At 40.1% G+C, this 25,822-nt stretch overlaps 2 protein-coding genes across 2 annotated transcripts in view; both read left to right on the top strand.

The window, feature by feature from the left end:
- Positions 1–6,025, top strand: part of LOC132978511 (uncharacterized) — a 6,503-nt gene extending 478 nt beyond the window's left edge. The window contains exons 2-7 of the mRNA XM_061043716.1: positions 931–1,204; positions 3,063–3,187; positions 3,300–4,688; positions 4,783–4,884; positions 5,585–5,647; positions 5,977–6,025. Of these exons, the coding sequence (XP_060899699.1) occupies positions 931–1,204; positions 3,063–3,187; positions 3,300–4,688; positions 4,783–4,884; positions 5,585–5,647; positions 5,977–6,002 (1,979 nt within the window). The 3' untranslated portion in view covers positions 6,003–6,025. The remainder of the gene's footprint in view (positions 1–930; positions 1,205–3,062; positions 3,188–3,299; positions 4,689–4,782; positions 4,885–5,584; positions 5,648–5,976) is intronic.
- A 9,481-nt stretch (positions 6,026–15,506) lies between these two features.
- LOC132978675 (G-protein coupled receptor 4-like) lies at positions 15,507–19,671 on the top strand. The gene is made up of 4 exons (XM_061043939.1): positions 15,507–15,571; positions 17,219–17,398; positions 18,484–18,665; positions 18,749–19,671. Exons 2-4 carry the CDS (start codon positions 17,321–17,323, stop codon positions 19,260–19,262), a joined length of 774 nt encoding a protein of 257 aa, XP_060899922.1. The 5' UTR covers positions 15,507–15,571; positions 17,219–17,320; the 3' UTR covers positions 19,263–19,671.
- The last annotated feature ends 6,151 nt before the right edge of the window (positions 19,672–25,822 follow it).

The raw sequence follows: 25,822 nt of genomic DNA, 5'->3' as shown, positions 1-25,822 counted from the left end.
TGAATAACGGTAAAAACAATAAATGTAGGCTAAATTAATTCTATATTTATTGAGTGTTGATGAGGTAGAACTCCATCACTTTTATAATTATTTTACAGTTTTTAAATCCACTAACTACTTTGTTTTTTTTTTTAAACGTGCAGTCAGATTTAAACTCATCACATTGTGGATTAAAGCTGTAATATAATTAATCTTATCCACATAATGTCCAATCAACTATTTTAAAAAAGCTTAAATACTTCTTATATACTTATTAAGCAGAATAATGAATCGTGTTTTGAAATACTTAGACACACGTCAGAAATAAAATCTACTGATGATGATGTTAAATATTCTAAAGCCTCCATTTTTATGTTAGTTGAACTCTGATTCAGTCGTGATGGATTGTTTTCTTCGTGCTGATTTATGTTCAAGAAATAATTTTTTGGAATAGTTTTGTTTTCTTTGTGATTTGACTTAAAGGTGTCTTAGGGAGTTTTGGTAGATACATTTGAAAGTTGGAGAAGTGTACAGATTTTGTGGTATTTGTTCATATACACAGACTGTCCTCAGAGGAAAATGTGGTCTCTGTAACTGTTTGAAGATAAAATGGTATCTGAGAAGTTATGGTGGGGGGCCTGCAACAGTGAAACTGTAACTCTCCTGGTAGCCATTTAGCTCCAAACAGTGTTCAGGGACCCATTTCTTCTTTGAGTAAAGTGTGTATTCAGTTCAGAAAATCTAGCATAGAATTGTTTCACTTCTCTAACTTAAAAATTTCACCACCAAAACTCCATAGTGGATCTTTAAAAAAACATCATCTGTAACTTTATGATTAACAGCTCCTTGCAGCGTTCTTTCCGTCGTGTTTCAGACACTAAAAAGAAAGTTAAACCTGAACCATAGTTTCTTTGTTTGGACTGTAAATTTCTATATTTTTGTTCTCCTCAGGCTATGGCATGGTCATGCCCCCGTTCCCCCCTCCTCCCCCCTACATGGAGGCTCCATCCTATGTTTTGCCCCACCCTCACATCCAACCAGTGGACTACAGACACCTGCTCCACCCGTCAGTCCATGCTCCTGCTGCACCCTACCAGCACCTATACCAGCCTGGCAGAGTGCGCCCTCCTCATCCTGTCCCTGTGAGACAAACAGTGAATGCAGAGGTCCAAACAGAACCCACAGGGAGAGGCGGGGCTTCTTCTGGAGAGGTGAGCCCAGCAATGTGGAAAAAGGCAGTCATCACACCTATCCCAAAAATTCCATGTCCTAAAGACTGTAATGATTTTAGACCAGTGGCTTTAACTCCTGTTGTAATGAAATGTATGGAAAAACTTATGGTGAGCCGGCTGAAGTCGGAGGTAGGCCCACAGCTAGACCCATACCAATTTGCATACAGACAGCATAGAGGTACTGATGACGCTGTCAATAGCTTAGTGCACATGGTCACCAAACATCTGGAGAATCCCAAGGCCTATGCTAGATTACTGTTTGTTGATTTTAGTTCAGCGTTTAACACCTTGCAGCCTCACATTCTACTTAACACGCTAAATCAGCTTAGGGTCAATCCATTCATCATTAAATGGTATCATTCATTTCTCACTAACCGCACCCAGCAAGTCAGAGTGAACAGAACTGTGTCAGAGCTCACAACCATCAGCACCGGAGCGCCCCAGGGGTGTGTTAGCTCACCTGTGCTGTTCACTCTCTACACAAATCAGTGTACCAGCAACAGTGGAAATGTACATGTTGTTAAATTTTCCGATGACACGGCCATCCTGGGCCTTTTGAGAAGAAGAATTTATACTTTATTGATCCCGCGAGGGGAAATTCGTTTTTTACACTCTGTCTAGTAAACATGCTACACAAACATGAACTGAAATACACACACATGCACAAACAGGATCCTGTGGACATGCACTAATGGAGAGGTCTCAGAGTGAGGGGGCTGCCCTACGGCGGGCGCTCCTGAGCTTGTGGGGGGGGGGGGGGGGGTTAGGTGCCTTGCTCAAGGGCACCTCGGCAGTGCTCAGGAAGTGGCCTGGCACCTCTCCAGCTACCAGACCAATTTCCGGACTTGGTCCGTGCCGGGACTTGAACCGGCGACCTTCCGATTCCCAACCCAAGTCCCTACAGACTGAGCTACTGCCGCCCACATGCAAACAGACTCGAACATTCACACATATACATCAACAATCAGCAACTTTGTGCAGTGGTGTGACGAACACCATCTCCTCCTCAACACAAAAAAAACAAATGAGATGGTGTTCGACCCTCGGTCTCTTGGCGACCACTCACCAGTGGTCATCCATGATCACACCATAACACAAGTAGAGTCCTACAAATATCTCGGCATCCACATAGACAATAAACTAGTGTGGAAGTCCCAGGTGGAAGCTGTCTGCTCCAGAGTACAGCAGAGGCTTCACTTCCTGAGAAGACTCAGGACCTTTGGTGTATCCCGGAAAGTGCAGCTTCTCTTCTACCATGCAGTAGTAGAGAGCCTCCTACGATATGGTATCTCTGCATGGTTTGGAAATTTGACCGTTCAGTCAAAGGCCCAAATCAACAGACTCACAAAGACAGCCATGAAAATCATGGGAGTTCATCAACACCCCAGCCTCCAAGACATCTTTCAACAAACCATAATCAGACAGGCACAAAAAATAATCTCAGACCCATCTCATGTTCTTCACCCTGAGTACCAGCTCCTCCCCTCAGGCCGACGATACAGGACACCCCGAGGGAGGAACAACCGTTTCAGAAATACCTTTGTTCCCTTGTCCATCAAAGCCCTCAACAGTACCTAAACTGTAATGTGTGTGTATACGTGTTCATGTATGAGGTGGTGTGAGTGTGTGTGTGAAGATGTGTAGATGTACCTGCACTGTTATCACTTTTCATAACTATTACATATTTATGGTTTTAGTAATTCACTTGTATGGCATTTTATGATTATTTAACTGACATGTTTTACCGACAAATGAATGTATTTTGTTATTTTTTGTTACTGCATCAGAGCTCTGTGAAGTCCAAGACAAATTTCCCACTGGGACAATAAAGTTAATCTTATCTTATCTTAGCCCACTCATCAGCTCCGATTCTGGGCATGGAACCACCTCACACTCCCCGTCCTCCTCCAGCTCCAGCTCCCACAAACGAGGCTCTGCAGAGCCCCAAACCTTCACCACAGACTTTAACAAGAGCTGTGAGAGTTCTGCAGTCACACAGAGATTTAACCTCGTTCATCCTGCAGGAACAAAGACGCTCCAATCACGTCACAGAGACGCACAACAACCACCGAAGAGCCCAATGAGAAGTGTTGAGGAGAACCTTCCCCCCTGCAGGGACGCTCACCACAACATGTGGTCAGTGGGCTCTTCTGGTGGCGTGGTTCGCTGTGTGCAGCTCTTCTCAACAAGACGATGATGTCATCAAAGAGAAACGAGAGTCCGTCCCCGACATCCTCATGAGCTGGGCCACGCCGCGGACAGCGATGTTAAAAACATCAGACAAGCTGCTTCCTGAGAAGGAGCAGCAGCAGTCGTCTTGTGAAGCAGAGAATGAAAAGTCAGCTGAGCAGCACGGCGCTGTGACAAAGAGCGCTCATGTGGTGTCTGACACAGCTGCTGACAACACTGAGGCTCTGCTCACTTCTCAGGACTCTGAGACACTTTTTAACATCCTCAGACTGCCTGGGACTCTCCACAAGCTTCTCTCAGAGGATAAACGAGTCGTAGAGCTCCCCTCCACTGATGAACTACTGCTTTCTCTGAACCAATCAGAGATGCTCCCTGACAATGAGCCAGAAAACGAGACGACTCCACACGCACACAGCACAGAGCTCATTCTCTATCAAATGTCTTCAAATAGTTTTCAGATGAAGAGAAAACTGAATGAGTCTGTTTGGTCTGTGGAGTCTCTCCCCTCTTGTATCCCCAATAAGGAGTGGCTGCAGCAGAACGGACTCTTTGAGCCTGATGTCATCGTGGAGATGATGGAGCAGGAGGACGACGGTGGACCTTTAACCCAAAATGAACACTTAAGAAGTCATAAAGAGAGGAGGCGGAGCCACAGGTTTTCCTCCTCTGACTCTGTTCTCATGTCAGACAGCTGGCTGCTTTTCAGCACTCCGGCTGAGAAGCTCAGTCAGTCAAAGAAGACAGAAACAGAGGGGGGAATGGATTCCCCTGAAGGGAGGGAACAGAAACGAGACCAGAGCACGACTCCTTCAGAAAAAGTTCCCTCAGCTTCCCCGCCTCGATGGCAGAGTGCAGTAAATGTCTCTTCCCCTCCTGAAGACAATGCAGATGAAAACAGGTCTTCTGAACCTGAGGCCAATCAAAGCCCAAACCAGGAATGTTTTCTTGTCACCGAGCAGACGGAGAGAAGCCCCCGCTCCCGTGAGCAGGAGAAACCTCTGCCCTCAAACTCTGCAGAAGAGGAGAAAACGCTGTGTCAGCTGATTCCTCAACATGGAGCAGACGTGGAGGTAGAAGAGAGAGCGTGTGTGAACGCTGAAGAGAGCGAGCGGAGAAACCAGCAGCTGTGTGTCCCTGAGGTCGAGCACACCACGGCTGCTGTGTCTCCGTCAAAGGGACATCTAGTGGACTGTGGCGTCCAGTGTTCTGAACTGACAGACAGGAAGTGTCCGTGTGAATCACAGAGCAGCACTGAACCAAACAAGAGACCTCATTTTAATGATTCAGGTGCTCTGCTTCTTCAAATCTACACTTTAATGTGACTTTGACCTCCTGTAGAGAAAAAACAAGTGATGTGCTTTAACGGTTATTTATCTCCTAGATGTGAAAAAGATGAACAACAACAAGACTGAAGGATACAGTGTGACCGGACAGATGTCAAAGAACCAGAGAAGAAACGCTCACTGGAGGAACAGAGGACAAGGTAACACAGCTTATCTGGAATAGTTGAGTCAAGAAAAAAACAAAAATCATCAAGACAGTTTAATTTAATGTGTTACCAATTACAGCTTCAAGCAGGAATAAGATGAGGTGAAATAAGAGAACGCCTTCAAACCAGCTCACACCAAACGGCTGAGGTCACAGGAGCACTCCTGCTCTAAGAAAACTCATGATTTGATTCCTGCTTTAGAAATGAGTCTTTGAAACAGCTTAAAGTAATTTGGTGTAAGGCCAGCATTAGAATATGAATCACCAGTTTGTACGTCCAGATAAGAGACCATTTCTTTAACAATCTAATATATTTTTAATAATTCTCTCTGGGTGTCACTGGTCCCAGAAAGTGTGATTGTACAGACGTTTGTACAGAAGATCTGACTGCTTAAATAACATTAAGATCTTCCTTCTGAGTTTATGTTCTCAGTCACTAGTTTAAAAGGTTTTCTGTAATGCAGCATGATCATTTTCTATATTGTGATATTAAATGGATTAGATTAAGCAGCGTCTGTGACTCCCTGTGATTAACGAGTCTCTTCAATGAGTCAACCAGGATTGAGGTGAAGCCAGATTTATTCACCTGCTGCTTTAAATGTAGTCACGTCTGGATTTCTGAGACGGTTTGAACCCCATCACTCAAAGAAGCCGACTGAAGAAACAGTTTGAACATTTTCTCTGTACCATCACAGAAAACCAGAACGGCCAGTGGGAGCCCTACAACGGATTCTGTGGTAGACCTGGACGATCAAAAGGTGACAATCACAACTTCATGAATTAACTCACTTAATGTAATAACCATCTTTAAAAAAGTTACTAATAGATGAAGTGAGAGCTGGCATGGTGTCAGTCAGCTGAGTGTTGGTTTATAAAGAGGAGTCATGTATTTGTGTAGAACAGCACGCTCTGCTATCAGAGACTCTGTACACTCTCACATCATCACACAGCAGCTTCCTCCAGATTTCACTGTACCACTAATGTTCTCCTCACTCTGTCACCAACATGTTCCTCTTATTTTTGTGATTTAAATATTCCCAGAGTTGTTCTGATCCAGTAATCGTTAACGGTCTGTTTCTTCTTGCAGGTGGAAAACGAAGGACTCGGTACTGAGCACTGACCTTGTTATGCAGGAGACATCATGTTTTTAATGAATCTTATTATTAAAATGAAATTATTATTATTAAAATGTACTCTGCCTTACTTGTTTATTTTATGTCCAAAATACTCTTAGGCTTGTTTTGATTGATTTTAATATTCAGTTTTAAACATTCTATTTGTATGTATAAAATATTTGATTAGTTTAATTTATTCCTGTTTTCCAGTACATCTAGCAGTTTGATTTTTGAAACATGATAAATCAACATCAAGTGTTGGAGTGTTAAAATATTCTAAAGTTACTTACTGTAAACGCTGAACATACCTTTAGTGCCTCCATGAAGAGCTGGGCCATGAATCACGAGTTTAAGATATATTGATATATTTCCAGCGAGATGTCGTTAAGATAATATAATTATATAGTTTTTGTTGTGTTAGAATAACATCACACATTTCTTCCGTAGAGCTGCCGGTTTCAGTCAGTCCCTCTTCACCCTGCTCAGCATGGCTCTCAGTGGTGGGGCGGGACTTTTGGACTTGGGTGGCCAGAAATGTTAAGTGGCTTTGAACACAGACACCCTGACAAGGCAAATAGCCAATCATAGTTCACCATTTTGGGGTGGCTAATCAGATTGCTAGGGTGGCCCTGACCACCCCTGGTTCTGCCGCTGCTCGTTCCTTCTCTGAACAAGAGGGATACATTTGAGCTGGATTACCTGATCCTTGGATTACAGTATCTGGATCATTTTTATTCTGAACAACCTGCCCAGGAGGTTTTTAGGACTACTCACAAAGCAGTGCTGCTCAGACTACAGAGAGCAGCCACTAGAGGGCAGCAAACACACAGGAACTGAGTTATCTCACTGTTAACCTTCATGCTCAGAGGACCCCAGCAGGTTACGACCCTGTCCTAAAGGTCTATTCTACTGTATGGTGTGAAGGACTATTGATCAGATCTGCCTTTTTTAACCCATAATCCAAAGAATACATTTAATGAAGTGGTTCCTACGATCCTACTTAAACCAGAGCTGTTCATTTACATTTCACTAAATCTGTGTGAAAAATGATTATTGCTCTAAAGTTTATTTCTCAGAGGTTTAAAGAGCAGGGTCTCCAAAGTTAAACATTAAGAGAACTGCCCTGCTAAGTACATACCAGCACATCATGTCCGTGAGATCTGCACTTCATGATAACGGATGAAGTGTAACATAATCCGTCCGCCTGCACCGACACATTCCCGCCCTGCCTGCTCTGCTCACACACATTTTCCACACACACAATAAAAACACATCATGTTGTTCCTGTGTGGGGGAGCAGATGTGTGCTGTTGAAGTTGGAGTGAAGAAATGTTTAGATGAGCTCAGATTTTCATAACATCCCGACCGCCCTCACAGAGGAGCGCCCCAGAGAGCAGCCCCTCAGTGTTTTCTTTTGTTCCTCTGGTGTAATATGAAGAATAACGTGAGGAAGGCCACTTCACTGTCCTCGTTCTGGACCAATTCAAAGGGACAAACATTACAAAGTGGGACGAATGTGGAAAGTACATCAGGATTTCATTTGTAAATCTCAGCACTTAACACAAACTCTCAAATGAAGCTGAAGTTTAAGTTTGGTGTGCAGTAAATACTTCTCCCTTAAAAAAGACAAAAAACACACATAGGAGTTTATAGTTAATTTAAGGGATTAAACACATAAACAACAAAAACAAAAAAGATTTAAATATACACTGAGCTTTCATACCGACCCCATTAGTGATTCTGGAGTGTGTTGGGGCCCCTGGTGAAACCTCACAGGGGGCCTCTCTCCCCTGCAGCGTTCCTCGTCAGTCAATCAATTGGTAATCAAATATCCGCCTTGAAAGTTTAACTTCTAGCGTCAATGTTTGTTGCTTTTTTTCCCAACCAGAGCTCTGTCGTCATTAAAACTGCACAACTGGAACATACGATATTTCTGACCAGAGCACTTGAAGGCAGCCCCTAACCCAGCGTGAGAAAATCAATGGGGTGGGTTTAAAAGAGGTCATCCATGCTGAAGTCTGGTTCCTGAACCTGTGTGTCTCCACCATCACACTTTTCCACAAACAGGCTTTTTAAAACAGGAGATAAAAACAGCTGCTCTCAGGAAAATATCTGAAATATGTAAACTTTGGAGCATCGTTTCAATACAAAGACAACTTTCATTCACTTTGATGAAACTCTGTGAGATTGTAGGTTTGAGATGCTCAGGCTTGAATAAGGACTGTTTATGTGATTCAGTCATGCACTCTTTTTTTATTATTTATCCCTCTCTCCTTTGTTTGTGTGTGCGTGTGTATGTGTGCATGTGGGTGTGTGTAATAAAGCCATTTGGCTTAAAAGCTAAACTTAAAGTGTAACACGTTAAACAGGACAGAGCCGAGGAGATGATTTGAAGAATGTTTTGTGTTTTTGTTTGTCATGCGAGTCTCATTTCTGGTAAAGAAATTCAGTGTGTGTAGCCGGTTTTTTTGTGGGCAGGACAACGTTCTACTCGACCACATAAACACAGAGAAACAAAATAATCTGTGGGTGAAACTTTTAGCCTGAGAAAGTTTGTGTAACTGATGTCAGGCACTAAATAATGAAAATAGCTTCTTAAATCTTACTAATGGAGTTACTTGAAGTGCTGTAGATGGAAATAAGATGTTCCAGCTCAACTGTATAAAAACTTTTTTTGGGGAAACAGAGACAATTTGTCGGTTTGGGCTAAAGCAACCTCAGAACCAACGACTATCTTCTGAAGACTTCATATGCCTCTGTTGATGAACATGTTCTCAGGAAAAAGCAAAACTAAATGAACCCCTCCAGATATGTGCTATTAACATTAGTTAATGTAGTAATAAGCCTTAATTAACAGTAAATTCATACAATAATGAACCTTAAGAAACCCTTAACAGATGTCTCTTGTTAACATTAATTAATGGTTTACATGTTAATTAAGCCTATTAACTAATATTACTAAATGGTTGATAAAGATGTTCCTTTAGATGCATGTCTTGAGGTTCACAGCTAAGTCATGTCATCAAGACAAAATTGTTTTTATTAATGTTTATTAAAGGTTAATGACTGTTCACTTACTTGTCCATTCTCCAACTGGTGACTTATTTTTGGTAAAGGTTGAGATCAGTGGACCACACCATGGTCTTCATGTAGACGCTAGATTGTTCCTTTATCTTCATGTAGATGTTCTTAACTTACAGCCTAACCTATCATTATTGTTGATGTTATATAAGCATTACTAAACCATGATTAACCATTTATTAATACTCTGAATAAGCATTACTAAACCATGATTAACCATTTATTAATGCTCTGAATAAGCCTTACTTAACCATAAAAAACATTTATTAATGCTCTGAATAAGCCTTACTTAACCATATTTTTTATTTATTAATGCTCTGAATAAGCCTTACTTAACCATATTTTTTATTTATTAATGTTCTGAATAAGCCTTACTTAACCATAATAGACCATTTATTAATGCTCTGAATAAGCCTTACTTAAGTTATTAATTGTGACCCTTATTGTAAAGTGGCAAACGTATATCCCTTAAGTAACACTTTATAAATGCATAATAAAGCTGAATAAACCTTGCTTAACCATAATTAACCATTTGTTAATGCATTTTGTGACCCTTGTAAATTTAAATCAATCACAGAGCTATTAAACTTCAGGGAAACATTAACAAATCGAATACGATCATCATGACAACCATCTGTTTTCCACACTTTCCACAAATTTAAAAAAGATAGTGACTTTTTACTTCATGCTCAACATCCTTTATTTAGAAAATGTAAGAATTTTAACATTCTTTTAAAGGAATAGCAAAAAGGAGCTTTAACAATTTCACTGTGTTTCTCACAGACGTGCCCCTTACATCTTTTGAAAACAACATTTTCAACTAAAAATGAAGAGTCTCCAAGAGGAGACTATAGCCATATAGAACATGTTTCTGAATGATCTCTAAGATTAAGGACTAATTCACTTCAACATGAACACCACAACAGAATACCTGCACAAGGTGGGTTTAAGAGAGGGTGAGGTTATATTTTTCTCTCTTAATATAATCACACATTGTTTCCTTTCCCCCAAACCAACACAACCCACTGAGATGTATTTCTAGAAATGTTTAAATTTTCCAGGAAATGACAACAGCTGAGGTGTGAAGAAGAGTTTTGTGGTTATCTTTGAAACTCTCCCCGCGAGTTAGAGTTAAATGAGCTAATGACATCGATGAATCAGATGCAGAATCAGGGCAGTGGAGGATTATTCAAGACCCATTTATTTACTTTAATTAGCAGATTGTGATATTTGAAATGTCTGAAAAAACACTGTTGAGAGTCGCTATGTTTAATTGGCTATGGTTGTTGCTTAACTGAAGGTAACACTGTGTTTGGCTGAAATTCAAAATATAAACATTAAAATATTTCATCAACTGAGAAAATCTGAAATAATAAACAAAAAAAATACATTTTTTGACTTTGACTCAGTGTTATTAAACTTGTATTTGACTTGAGGAAATCAAAGATCTGGTGCTTTCCTAAGGTTCGATTCATATCTGTGAAAATGATCTTGAACCGAGTAAAGTCTCCATGATGAAAGCCCCGTGTTAAACGTATTCAGCAGTCCTGACCATTGAATCATGAATCATGAATCATCCTCTTAGCTGTCACACTGCCTGTATCCAAATCAAAAGGGATCATTTAAAACATAGAAATTAATATAACAAAAGGTTTGACTAAACTATATAACAATCACCAGCTTTTACACTTGCAGAAAAAACACATGGTAAATGACTCCCTGTTTAATTTTTTTATTAGTGTTGATCATTGCTTCATTTATGTCACCGTGCAACACATGTCTTAAAAACTCCCTATGTCTTGATCTCTTTAACTCTAGGTTTCAATCTGAAGAATCACTGAAAACTACATTAACGTTTTTACACCTTTTATAAACTTTGACTACGTCTAGTTAAGTTCCAACAACAACACTAAATGTCAAGAACATTTCTCATCATGTCAGAATTTTTACTTCAACAACTTGGCTTCTGACTTTTTGGATAACTGAAAGATATCCCCACAGTGACATTAAGAATGACAATGAGGTTGGGCTTCATATGACATACTCATATAAACATGTATATACCTATAAAGAAGTAATTATACATGTTAGAGCCATTTGTGTGTTCAGTATGTATGTGTGCTCTGTGGTAGTTCCTTGTGGTCACAGTAGGGGGCACATTCACTTTGGTGTTGGGAAGGTTACAAGTAGAAGAAGAGTTAATCACGGACAGGTGAGCAGCCCACCGTGAGAGGCACACAGTTTTTGACCGCTGTTAAAATGTATCGTGAATGGAACATTTATCCTGGCTTTGTTTTACATTCCAGTTATAGTGGAATAAGTGTATGTAGACAACCAGAATATGTATTGTAAACGAACGATTCAGATAAACCCGTTTGAGTGTGACAGCACGGAGTTAATTGAATTATTGCCACGAAACACGGAAACAACGCGTCAATTAAGTACGGTAGGCTATCAGCCCTTCAGTGGCTCAAACTTTTGAAAAGCAAGATCAAGCCACTACAATACATATATGTAGCCTTCATCTGCATAAGCATACAAACGCACAGAAAGAGACATAAACATACCTATCTACCAGACAAGTACAACAAAAGATCAAACAGAAATGTATTATTCATTAATTAAAGTTCATTATTATTAATTATTAAAGTACCAAAAATTCACCCGTAACCTTTCAATCTAATTTATAATGGAGGACATAAGTTAATTTGATTTTGAATACAGCATGTGGCCCTTATAAAGAGAACAGGTGCTATTAACTGGATGACCCCCCCCCCCCCCTTTGTGCTTGACCAATGGTTAGAAAAAATCAAACATTATGTACACAATGGAACAAATGACGGCCCAGCTACAAGTGAGACTGCCTGTTTTAAAAAGGAGAATGATAGCAGTTACTGACACCTCACTTATGACTGTTCTCATTTGTAACTGTTAATTGCCTGTTATTTTGAAAAAGTGGCAATAAAAATACAAAAAAATGATAAAGATAACAGGTTATAGCTAAGACATTGCATTCTTAAAGGGATACTTCACCCGTTGAAACATGAATCTGTATTGACATTGGGTCATATATGTAGTAGAAATGTGAAATACATTTTGAAGTTGGTGCCTTCTTGACCGAGAAAAGGCAGAAAGTGTCTTTTTGGCTCTAGGTTGTCTTTATTATCCCTGCGAGAGGGCAATTTGTTTTGCAGTCAGCAGTCAAACACATACATACATACAGCCCGCAATCAGCACACAACATAAAATGGACAATAAATAAATAGAGTAGTTAAGAGACAGATGGAAACAGAGGCAACACTGTTAGTAGTTTAAAAAGGTGATGGCGGCAGGAACAAATGAGTTTATCATCCTCTTTGTCCTGCATGCTGGCAGACTGAATCTGAGGCCTGACGGCAGCAACTTAAAATCCTTGGACGTGGATGAAAGACAACAACTCCCAGAATGCATAGCACCACAGGCCACTCCCACTAAGGTGCTCTATTTACAGACGTTTACTACATCACATAAGGCCGTTTCCTCAACTGATTCCGAGATTTCTTCCAGAAGGAATTGACATCTTAGAAATTCCTGGCAGAAAACAGACTCTATGTCTGTGTCCATAAGCAAACAGTGAGAGCACCGACACTACCAGTCCGCCCCAGCTCGAGCTGGCCCGGGCTCCTCGTCCTCACCGTCGCAGGCGGCAGCAGCCGCCTCGTCGCTATGTTGCGGCTCGTAGAGATCAAAATCCTGTTCATCCATATCAGTTTGAAGTTGAAACATACTTTTATCATACTTTCGTTTTTCTCAACTTTCTCCATAGAGCCTGTTAGCATAGCTTCCTAGCAAGATGGCAGACTTTGGGTTTCGATTCTGGAAGTGAGGTCCCACCCACTGATCTGTAATAGGTCTGTAGCTTCTGTAAGCTTTGTGTTAAATGATTTCCAGTTGTGGTAGAGGATAAGTTGTGTTTGATTAAGTTTAGATATAGCCCAGGCGCAAAGTAGTATTAATATTTGGTTTGTCATTGTTTGAGATTAGCTTGTTTGAGACTGGGCCCCTTTTGACTGCAAGTGTTGCACACTTGTACAAACAGGAACTTCCAAGCGTGCATGGGTTTTTATAATAATAATTTTACTTTGTTCTCTGAAATACCGAAACACAAACACATCAATTAATATTACCGGAGATCTGGGTCGGCTGAATTACGCACGTGTATCACACTCCTGCTAACTTAAATATGATGCACTGCTTGTTATTCTCACTCTGTAAAATGTTCTGCACACAGACAGTTAATATTAAAGAAGGCTACATGTGGTTTTACTACTGTCAGGTGCAGCGCTTAAAAGACTATCAGTTAACTTTCAAAAATCAGACATAACTGTCATGATTTGGTCACTTGTGTGTTTTTGTAATGTTTCCTAGTTTAGTCTTTCCTGTTTTTATGTTGTAAAGTTTCTGTGTTCTCGTGTGTATTGTGAATTATTATTGTATCTCCCTGATGTATGTTTTGAGTTCTGTGTTTCATGATTTATCTTGTATTGTCCTCATAGTTTCTTGTCTTGAGTTTTCTCCCTGCCTCTGTGTGTTTCCCTCCAGCCTTGATTGCCCTGATTGTCCTCACCTGTGTCTTGTTGGTCTCACCTGTGTTTGATTACCCCTGTCTTTTTAGTCTCTGTTCCTTCCCTCTTGTTGTCAGTTCTATGTAGTTTTGTCGGCCTATGTCAGAGTTTCCCCGTGTTAGTGACTGCATGTCCGTCTTACTGGTGATTCCTCGTGGCTTCCTGTTTTGGATCTTTGTGGATTCTTTGTTGAACATTTTGAAAGTGAGTTTCTGTTGGCTTTTTCCTTTTTGTTTAAATTAATATTTTTGTTAAATCTGCATCTGGGTCCTCCTCATAGTTTTTTCCCGTTCATGACAGAATGAACTGACCACACAAAATGGACCCAGCAGAGGATTTAAATAAAATGGACTGTTTTTCAAAAATGTTATTTTCAAAACATTTTTTGTTTGGCCAGGAGCACTGCTAGGATAAAGCAGTCTTTTTGGCTCATGTGGATGAAAGACACCAACTCCCAGAATGCACAGCACTGTAGGCCACGCCCACTGATCTAGGGTGCTCTAATAACAGGCAATTATTACAACACCTTCGTCTGAGGTCCTGTCAACTCCTGCACCTTCGTCTGAGGCCCTGCAGAATCCAGCGCCCTCGAAGGGAGATCTTGCTCCTGACTCCTGCACCCTCAGCGAAGGTCCTGCTGACTCCGCCTACTCCTGTGTTTCCTTGGAAGGCCCGGTCTGGTCCCATGTCGACGTCTGGTCGGCCTCCCGGCTACCCAAAAGTACTGTTCCCCGTGTTTGGTCAGCCTCCAGGCCGTCCGCCTGACGGTCCGGAGAAACACAAGCACATCAATTCAGCGTGGCTGCATATTACCGGTCATCTGGGTCAGCAGAATTACGCATGGCATCAAAGACCCCTGTGCTGCCCTAAAAGTACCTGTGTGAGGCTTACTCAACTTAAACCACATAAAGACCTACTCAAATACTACAGGTGCGTTGTACAAGAATGTCTATAGCTTTTACGTCCCTGGTACCAGCAGAGAAATAACAGACGACCAAAGAAACTGACAAAGCCAACGAATCGTTGCAATCAATAAAAGGTTTATTTTACAAAAACACAAAACTGAATTTAATGAACAAGGTGGGGGTGAGGATTGGACAAAGTGGTTGTGCCAAATAAATAAACTCAACAAAACCAAACCGGACCTAACTAGTCTCTAATCTCATGAAAAGAAATCCGAACACAAGAGAAAACTACATAGGTGGCACAAACCAGACTTACCTAGTGTTTCTAACAAAGTCAACTACGTATGTGTATCAAATGTAGGGGAACCCCAATTTACCTAGTCCAACCTCACCACAAATCTTTCAACACAATGATCCACAGCAAGACTGACACTCCCACTGCAGAGCTGGTGTGTTCTTATATGGAGCCTCTCAGCTGCTGATCATCCAGTGGCTGGGTGAAGCAGGTAATCATTGGGTGATTACCTACAGGGGAACAAATCAAAAAGGGAGTGAGGTCTCAGGCTGCCGGCCATGTAACAATAGCATAATGATTGCACAAGTTAATATACAAGTATCAAAAATAAACATGAGAATGGGGGCTGCCAGTGTCCATAAACATGCTTGACATTACTACGGGCTCCACACATGACACTTACAGAAAAAAAAAAAAGAATTCTAACACAGCTACTTCTGCTAGTTCTCAAATGTAGAGAAGGTATCGACTTTTCTTATTTCAAACATCTTCTGCTTGTGTTGCAGTTTCTTCCTCCCTCACTATACACATAATCATGCCTGACTCTTTTTTTTCTTCTCACTTCCTTAGAAGAGGTGTGTTCTATTATCAGTGACCAAGTGTGTGCCATCACTTATCTGAATCACTTTAGACAGTTCGGCTGCAGAGAAACATCAGACATTGGTGCTGGGACTTCATTCAGGTGAGATCTGGTAACTTTAAAATGTCAGTGTTGTGGTCTTATTACAAATACAATTGAAAAGGACGTGCAAACAGTCCTGAGAATAAATATGAACCTGATGATATATTTTTATTTGTTTGGTGGGGGTGGTTACTCTGTTATTTCTTAAAAATCACAAGTATGTGTTTGAGTAAAAACAAGACAAGAAAAAAAATGAATTAAATCTCTTAAAAGTTATTTGTAAATAGATTCTGAGCTAATATATTCTTAGCTATGACGGAGGATTAGGGCCACGTAAAAAATCTTTTTTTTTTTTTTTTAAATCTCAAATTTCTAGATCAAACTCGTAAATTTACGAGATTAAAGTCGTAAATTAACGGGTTCGAGACCAGCCTGTGCGAAAATTATCAAAGTAGAACTCTGAAAGTCTTTTCATCTTTAGACACAACATCCTCCCAGTCAGTGTGCTTCTTTCTTCAGTTTCTTGCAGAATCTTTTCAGGGTCCTGATATTTTATGACAATGTGATGATGTGCCAAAAGCATGTGTAGTTTCATATCTGCATAAGTAAAGCCCCAACACAACTATTTGTGTCTGTTATCTGTCTGCCTTGTTAAAGTGTCTCATGTGCAGAGACAGTTTGTGTCCTGTTTATCATTTTACAGATAAACAAGTTCTTACAAGTTGAAGTGAAAACTTCTCTTGAACTGTTTTTTACCGACTACACAAGGAAGTAGCCTATTTCCTTATTAGTGAAACCTTTACTAATGTATAACAAGAAGAAAACAAGAGAGATAGACTAAAATAATGACTTTATTCTTTTAAGGGTTCTCCTTTCATCAGTTTCACGCAGGCTGGTCTTGAACTTGTAAATGTATGACTTTAATCTCGGAAATTTAGATTTTTTTTTTTTTTTTAAATGTGGCACTAATCCTCCGTCGTATATTAACAAATTCAAATGATTCATATTTGTTTCTCTTAATATAATCACACATTGTTTCCATTCCCCCAAACCAACATAACCCACTGAGATGTATTTCTAGAAATGTTTTAATTGTCCAGGAAATGACAACAGCTGAGGTGTGAAGAAGAGTTTTGTGGTTATCTTGGACACTCTCCCTGCGAGTTGGAGTTCAATGATCTTGTTGCTTAACTGAAGGTAACACTGTGTTTGGCTGAAATTCAAAATATAAACATTTCATCAACTGAGAAAATCTGAAATATTAAACAAAAAAACTACATTTTCAGATTTTGACTCAGTGTTATTGAACTTGTATTTGACTTGAGGAAATCAAAGATCTGGTGCTTTCCTAAGGTTCGATTCATATCTGTGAAAATGATCTTGACTCGAGTAAAGTCTCCATGATGAAAGCCCCGTGTTAAACGTATTCAGCAGTCCTGACCATTGAATCATGAATCATGAATCATCCTCTTAGCTGTCACACTGCCTGTATCCAAATCAAAAGGGATCATTTAAAACATAGAAATTAATATAACAAAAGGTTTGACTAAACTATATAACAATCACCAGCTTTTACACTTGCAGAAAAAACACATGGTAAATGACTCCCTGTTTAATTTTTTTATTAGTGTTGGTCATTGCTTCATTTATGTCACCGTGCAACACATGTCTTAAAAACTCCCTATGTCTTGATCTCTTTAACTCTAGGTTTCAATCTGAAGAATCACTGAAAACTACATTAACGTCACCCACTGGAATGGCAGCTATGAATACATCGACGATGAGTATTACAGAAAATTATATTTCATAATGCACGTGGTAACATGCATCGTCATTAGTATCGGCCTTCCTCTGACGCTCATGGCCATCTACGCTCTTTGCTTTCTGGTATGTACATTACATGACTTTATTCATTTACTGTCTGTGCCATGTGTTTGTGGAACAGTCTCAAGATCAGAATCACATCAACAATCCATTTTTGAGAGGTAGACAGTTCTTACTGTGTTAAAGCAGTGTGCATATATTGATGTCACATGAGGAGGATAATAAGAGCTGAAGGTCCGGGAGGTGTTCACTGAGCCAGGTTTCAGTGAAACACAGGGCAGTGGATCTGCTTAAGTCTGTATTTGTAATAAAAAATATCAAGGAAATGGAAACATTGTATAAATATTTGTGTTCCTTTTCCTTAAACGATTCCAATTGATCAACTTGGTTCTGTGGAATTACTCATTAGCTACTGTGTGCAGCGGCCATAAAATACAATACAAACATTCATCTATGCTGTGCAGAGACTGAATCTAATAACTTTTGTGATCCCATTTTTTTAAAATTTGGCCTCATCATCAGGTCAAATTGTCCAATTTGGTTTATGACTGAAAACCAGTGAAACTAATGCTGTTATTATAAACTCCAGCTGTTCTTTGTATGTAATGCTACTACAAGAATGAAGCAGATTTTTTGTGTGCTTACATGCTAAAGTGAACTGGCCTTATAGTAAAACAGTAGGCCAACCTTCATCACAATCTTTGTTATAGCACATGAAGATCCCATTAGTGTTGTATGTCATTTAAAGATTATGTTTGGGATTTTCATGCATTTATTTTTTAGAGATAGGACAGTCAGAGAGAGAGTGGGGAACCACATGATGGGAAGCAGGTCGGATTCAAACCCGTGCTGCCCGCCTGGTGGACAACAGCCTCTGTTCATTGGACGCACACACTAACCACTTTACTACGTGCGCCCCCGGATTTTGAACTTTTATCATAATTCAATGTTGTCACCAGAAAAGAGATTATAAAAAAGTACAGCTGCATGTCTGCAGATATACCAGTGTGTCAATTATGATGCAATATGGATGAAAAATACATATATGTCTTTGTACTGCAACAGCTGGGCAGAAGAAGGTTTTGTTTTTGGGAGAAGGATGAGAACATGTTAACAACTGATTGTCTTCTTCATATGTTTTTCTGCAGGTACGAAAGGATCATGTGGCTCCAATCTACGTCATCAACCTTCTCAGTTCTGACCTCATTCAGCTCTGCTGCCTGCTCATTGAGGAGATAAAACACCATCAGACTCATGTCATCTTAGTTTATATTTACTATAGTGGCCTACTGACCAGTGTTTGCTTCATGGTGTGTGTCTCACTGGAAAGGTAACTATACGTCCTGTAGCTATACGTCATTTTTGACTTATTCTGCACCTCCTCAAAGACAACGTGTCCATCTTTTATTGCAGATATTTGGTCATCGCCCACCCACTGTGGTACCGCTTCAAACGAACCATCAAGATCTCTGTGGTGGTCAGTGTCGTGGCCTGGCTCATACCTCATGTCATTTTCCTCCCTCTGTTTCTCTTCACTGTGTTTCTCTGGGTTCCTTTTGAAGTGATAGGTAGCGTCCTCATCATTTTCCTCATCATTCCCTTCCCACTGTTCATATTCTTCCTGGTTGGGACCCTCAGAGCCCTCTCTGCTTCCGTCTCCGTCCCCTCTGAAGAAAAATGTCGAATTGTTGGAATTTTGGTCCTGGTGCTGCTCATTTACACACTGCTGTTCCTGCCCTGCATACTTTTAGTTATTCTCACGTATATGAACATATTTGACGACACTCTGTTAGTCTTATCTTTCATGTTTTTTAAGCTGAGTCCTCTTGCAGACTTAATTCTGTATGTTTACTTTAGAAAAGAGTCCATTGGCAGCTGTACCGCTGTGAACTGGTGCAGAGTTGCCAACGCGGACACCAACATATAGACCGTGTGAATGTGGACAACATTTTGAGCTCCATGGAGGAAGAGAGAATGAGGAGAAAACAGACCAAAAAGTTCTCTCAGTTTAGAACAAATGTATTTCTTTAGCTATGTTGTTATTCTTGACAGATAAGTACACTTTCTACTCTTCTTAACTTTCTAATCTTCTGATCAATAAAAGCTTTACTAGTGCAGTTCAAGTGGTTGGCATGTCAGCGTTTAGGATGTGAGAGAAGGTCCTATTTATTGTAAATTTGACAAAATGAAATATTATATCACAGTCTCGCTCATTACATTTTAATAATACTATGACATTCAATAAATAAAAATCTGTTTCAAGACAAAAACAGGAAGTTATTGACTTATTAAAATCTAACAAACATTACATTTTGTGCAGCTCACTGTGTGTTTACCTTTTATAAACTTTGACTACGTCTAGTTAAGTTCCAACAACAACACTAAATGTCAAGAACATTTCTCATGTCAGACTTTTTACTTCAACAACTTGGCTTCTGACAAGCTTTTTGGATAACTGAAAGATATCCCCACAGTGACATTAAGAATGACAATGAGGTTGGGCTTCATATGACATACACATATAAAAATATACCTATAAAGAAGTAATTATACATATATGTAGCCTTCATCTGCATAAGCATACAAACGCACAGAAAGAGACATAAACATACCTATCTACCAGACAAGTACAACAAAAGATCAAAGTGAACAGTCCTAAGTGAGGTGTCAGTAACTGCTATCATTCTCCTTCTGAAAACAGGCAGTCTCAGTTGTAGCTGGGCCGTCATTTGTTCCATTGTGTACATAATGTTTGATTTTTTTGTAATCATTGGTCAAGCAAGGAGGGGGGAGGGGCTTCATCCAGTTAATAGCACCTGTTCTCTTTATAAGGGCCCATTGTTGTATTCAAAATCAAATTAACTTATGTGAATTTTTGGTACTTATATAAGAGTCACATCCTCTGGAGGAGCATTCATTCATCTGTTTCCTGTGAGTCTCCGTTTACCTGTAAATAGTTAGTCACACAGAGGCTCCGCTCTGGAGAACTTCAGCGGTATGAACCTGAAAATTAGTTGTCTCTCTTGGGCCGTCCTTTCTAATAAAGGCAAAAAGACCCCCAAAATGACCTTTACTTCAGCAAATACTGATTTCTGAACTCTTCCTAAGTTAAATGTTAGTATCCTGTGGTTTTCAAATAAATAGGAACTCATTTTTGTTGCATTATTTGTGGTCTGATGAATGTTTCATCTTTCAGTTTTTCTTAAACATTTGTCATTTTGTGACAGTGAAATATACATAAATGAGAGTATTTCATTTAGAAGTTGGGAGAAATGTTTGGTACAATAAAACATTACCAAATGTGTTTATTTTGTTCAAACACAAACTTATAAAAAGTAGAATTTAAGGAAACATTCTGCAGTGGTCCCCTATAGGATCTGTGGGTGCTGTATAGAAAGTATAAACAGGACAGATGGTGCAAAAAAAACCCACAAATGATCCACAGTTAGCTAATATATATAATCTTGGAACAAATCTGCAATCATCGTCCATCATACTTTAATACACGGTATTCCTTCAGAAACAGATCCAAATATTCAATTCTTATGATTTACTTGCAATAAACAAATTGTTAGTTTGATGTAATAAGAATAGTAAGATGCAGATCTGTAAGAAGTTAAAAGACAAGCTCTGTCAGGTCTGTCCTCAAAGAGAGAAGGAATGGAGGTCGGATCGATCATTTGTGATGCATTCAAGGAAGTCAGGAAACACTAATTGTATTTTTTAGACTGAGACTTTTATTTATCCCAGACGACAATTCGGTTCCACAGTCCACCAAGACCATGCATACATTTACAAACAAACAACAGATGGAGTATGTCGGAGACAACAAACCAATCAGTACTTCACAAAGATGAGCACACATCACATTGTAAGACTACTTTCAAGGAATGGACGTACAAGTCACTGATGCAGGAGTCACAGGAATACACTACTATGTGGTTGAACACAAGAACAAGGGACATGTTAAGGTTTGTATCGAGGTTTAACAGCCTGATGGAAGAGGAAATTAAAGATTTGGAATAGCGGTTTGTTTCCCTGAGGGGCGCTATGAAGCGGCGGCCTGAGGGCATTACTTTAAACCCTAACCCGGGGTCACGTTGGGACATTAATTCTTTAGCTTTTTGGACCACCTGCCTCTCCCTCAAAGAACACAAGTCTCACAGCTGGTTTTGACACGGTGTCGAGGAGATTTGTGGCTCAAGTGTAAATGTTTGATCCTGATCCAACTGTTAGCTGCTCATAACAGATATGAGTTTATTGAGAGAAATACATCATGGTCAGATCACCTCTGATGGGAGTCAGGATTTAATTACTAAAGACTTTTAGTTTTTTCCTGTATACATCAAAGCTGATACTGTACGTGATTGGTCAAAACTACTTGGACTACAAACTCATAACCAGGGTTTTTCCTGGCTCAGAATGGGCCTTTGGGGGGGTGACTATACGCGCTGTAGTAAACGTTCGACCCGTGTATTACAGTATAGTCTACGAGTCTATATTACCTTATTTGACAAATCTGTGCATTTCCTGTTATTTCTGACCATTTTATAAATAATATCATCATTATGCTTAAGTTACTGAAACCACAATTAAATCTGGTAAAGAACTTTTTTTCATTGCAACAGTGAAACATGGGAGGAGGGGGATTTTGAGGGAGAGGGGTGTAATGAGATTGGGAGAGGGGAGGTCACATCCTCAGTGCATTTCACGCTCTTCCTATGATGGCTGCTCTTTTGCTTTAAATTGTGTTTTCGTTTTACATACACATTTGTTTAAGTACATTTATTTGAGTTAAGGTATTATGTCAAATAATCACAGATTTAAGTCACAGATAATTTGGATCATTTGATCAGATCAGGAAATTGAGAAATAATATAATAGAAATAATTGAAAAAATATATTTGCTGGTTATAATGCAGCACTGTTTGACAGTCTGTGTGGAGAAGTTCACAGACTACAGCTGGCTGACGTTACGATCGTTAAGTTATTGATTGTTGATAAAAGCAGTCACGGTGGAAGTGAATGGAGAAAAGTTGAACGTGCGTTCCCGTTACATACGGATAGCGGATCAACCGTGTTCCGTTGCACTACAAGTAAACAGGTGCGCGCGGTGGTTGGCGTTCCGGTGTGTGTGCGTGCGTTTGCAGCCATGTGTGTTGGTGTGTCTCGTCCCGCCGTGCCCCCGCGATGACCCGTCTGCAGACAGCAGAGGAACAGGGACAAGAAGCCGCAGCTAGCCTACATCATACTCGGTTTAGTATAGTTTTAACATGACTGTTGGGATAAATATTTACCGCCATGAAGTGGATTGCTCTGTGAAATTAACTCGCCAAACGGAAAATCAACCCGTATTTAGCGCTTGTGGGTGTCAGCGGAGCGTCATGAACCAGTCAAAAGAAACGAACAGTCAATCAGCTGGCTATCCAGCGCGAGCCACATGCGTAAACGGATGAGAGGGGAGATGACAACTAGAAGTCAGAGACGTCGTATTTAAGTTTATGTTCTGCTTGTTCAACAGTCGTTTGATGTATTAATATTTCTAACATACATTCAGAGAGGATTTGATTTGCATTTTTAGTCGTCTTTTTTTTCTTTTGGCGCTCGTGATTTTCCTTTGGTGCTGGGTAAAACCTCTTTGGGGGGCGCCTAAGAATTCTCTATGCAGGAAAAACCCTGATAACAAAAGCAAACCACAACATTTTTCATTTTAAAATCCAACCGTTCAGTACGGATTCTACATTTTTAAGCAGAATCTGTAGGTAGAGATTCAAACTAAGACTTTTTCACACGGGACACTTTCATCAATATGTTAACATAGACATGCTTTGGTTAAAGCTCAATTCGGCCGTTTAATTGGACTACTGTCTTAGTCCCAGTGTACGAGGGTGAATCGTTTAGTGACAGAAGTATGTCTGACTCCGCTACAGTAGGTGGCGATATGGGAACACGGGAACTTGAAGCATACTCAGAACGCCTGAACGGTTTGGGTCTGATTGAGGCAAATACAGTACATGTCATTGTAAACTGACCCCTAACCCCAAGCTGTATCAGTCGGACTCAGAATGATTTCATTTGCACTAACATGTTTGCATTTATTCTAAAAGTCCATCTTATTGTTGAAAGAAAAAGAGCTTTAAGGCATAAAGCTCTTGATTAAACTTTCCCACAAGGTGTTTGAAACCCGCAACGCTTTATCCTGAAAGCCACACCCACCAGGGCAAAATACCCTGATTATAATCAGGACATCAGAACAACTAGAAAAGTATCAAACATATCATAATAGATCAGATCATGTCATTTATGGCATTGTAGCGCCTGCAGAGTCAGAATCCTCTTTGTACACACCTCCATTCATTGCTTCCTCCATCATCCACCCACATTCATCTCACACTCCAATGAAAAACAGCCACAGTGCCGCGAAGTCTGAATCCGTCCTCCAGGAAGGACATTTGTATAGGTGCAAGTCACCGGTGATCAGTGCGGACAGTCGTTGGAAGAAAGTCAGTGAAGAAGAAGTGTTACCTTGGCATAGAGTGTGATTGAAAGTTTGTGTTATATCCGTTTGTTAAAATCTTCGTTGCTGTCAGGCCCGATTACCTGCTGGATTTGTTTATTTCCCTGTTCCTGGTGGATCATCTGTTCCCTGGAGTAGGAGATGCCGGTGAAGAAAAGCCCAACTCTGACTTAAACCTACTGACTGACTTAAAAACTTACCGTTTTAAAAGTACCGTGAGTACCTGGTGTGTCTTTTGTTTCTTTGTGTTTTGATTGTTGCACCGCGAAGAGAGACGCTGGTTTTCTTTTCAGTTTGTTTCCTCATTTGTTTTCGGAGCGGAGTTTTTGTTTTGTATTTGAACATTGGATTGAAATGGACTGAACTGTGGGTTGTGAGTATACCGGAGCGTTTTTTTGCCGGAAGCGAGTGAACTTTGCTTTACAAACACAGACTGTGAAACACGCACACACAGTGCGCACATTCATTTTACGATGCGAGATGTGGTTGATACCTGTGAAAACATATATTATTGAAATCGCATTGCTGTTTTGTTTGATTGTTTTGTGGCGCTTACTTATTTCATATTTTGTGCAGGTTGACTATTTTTTGTTTGCATTTAATTTTTTTTTGTCAGGCTTGACTCTGACTGGCACCCCAAAATTAAAACCTTGTCAAACCCGCTACAGCATTATGGTTAAAACGACTTTGGTCCCTCTACAACTGAAGCCAATGAAACACATGAAAAACGGTTGTACATGCTTTAGTTTTGCTTTATAATGATCATAATGATTCTGAACACTAAAGCTCTAATGATAGAAACAAACAGCCAGCTGTGATGCAGATGTTGCAGCTGCAGCCGAAGGTTACAACATCCCAGCCCACAGTGTATGTTATAACATCTGGGTAAAGCTGAGACATACAGAGTTACTAAGAGTGAGTCAGAAACATGAGCTAAATGTATCAGAAACATGAGCTAAATGTATCAGAAACATGACGTGAGGGGCGGGTTAGCTGTGTGTGTGTGTGTGTGTGTGTGTGTGTGTGTGTGTGTGTGTGTGTGTGTGTGTGTCAGGCAGCAAACTTCCAGGAAACTGAAATTCCTCACATGAACGTAGGGAGACGGAGATTTCCACACCCAAAGAAAGGGAGGACACTGATGAAATATTATTCACACAAAGTCTGAGTTCCTGCAGGCGTTCTGTCTTACATCTTGAAGTCCCTGCAGAGACAGCTCAGACTTCAGGCGCTGCTCAAACCCCGCAGGAGAACATTCGGTCCAGAACTGATAACTGCTCTGTTCAGCCTTCATCTGTTCTGTTTCATACTTATTGCTATTTTATTGCTGATTCAATCTGACTCTGATTGGTCTTGATCATCTGATTGGCTACAGACACATCTGAAGACATTGAATGTTTAAAGAGACGGTCTCATTTTAGGGGGCATCGAGGTCAATGTTCCAATTCACGTCTTGGTTTTCTTTGGATATTTTTACTCTTCAGAGTTTGCAAATCGAAGAGAAAATACATTCTTACTGACAGACTTCTTGATAAAAGAAAATAAACTGTGGTGGTGCGTAGATTTTAAACCAAAGGACGAGTCAGTGGGAGAATGAGCTTGCCATTGTTTTAAATAAGTGTTCCCTAGCAAAATAAAAACACACACTTTGTTCCTTTTGTTCGTGCTTTTGTGGTGTCTCTTACAGATGAAATCCGCTGTCTGTCAGGTTACTAAGAAAAAACCTCAAAGTAAGCGTGTTCATTTGACTCCATGATAAGGTTGTATGAATTATGTGTTTGGACAGAAAGAATCAGATAACACACACAGAGCGTTCATTGTTGGAGCCACAATCCAGTGAGTCAGGACCAGAGAGGTAATTTTACAATTCTGTTTTATACATTTTTTTAAAGTTTGTATTCATTCAAACCCATTCGTCCCATACATATCCGTTTTTGAAATGCTTGTTTTGAACTGAGATTGGATCCACCATT

Source organism: Labrus mixtus, chromosome 8 (genome assembly GCF_963584025.1).
Source record: "Labrus mixtus chromosome 8, fLabMix1.1, whole genome shotgun sequence".
Lineage (NCBI taxonomy): Eukaryota > Metazoa > Chordata > Actinopteri > Labriformes > Labridae > Labrus > Labrus mixtus.
This window is presented reverse-complemented; position numbering and strand designations above follow the sequence as displayed.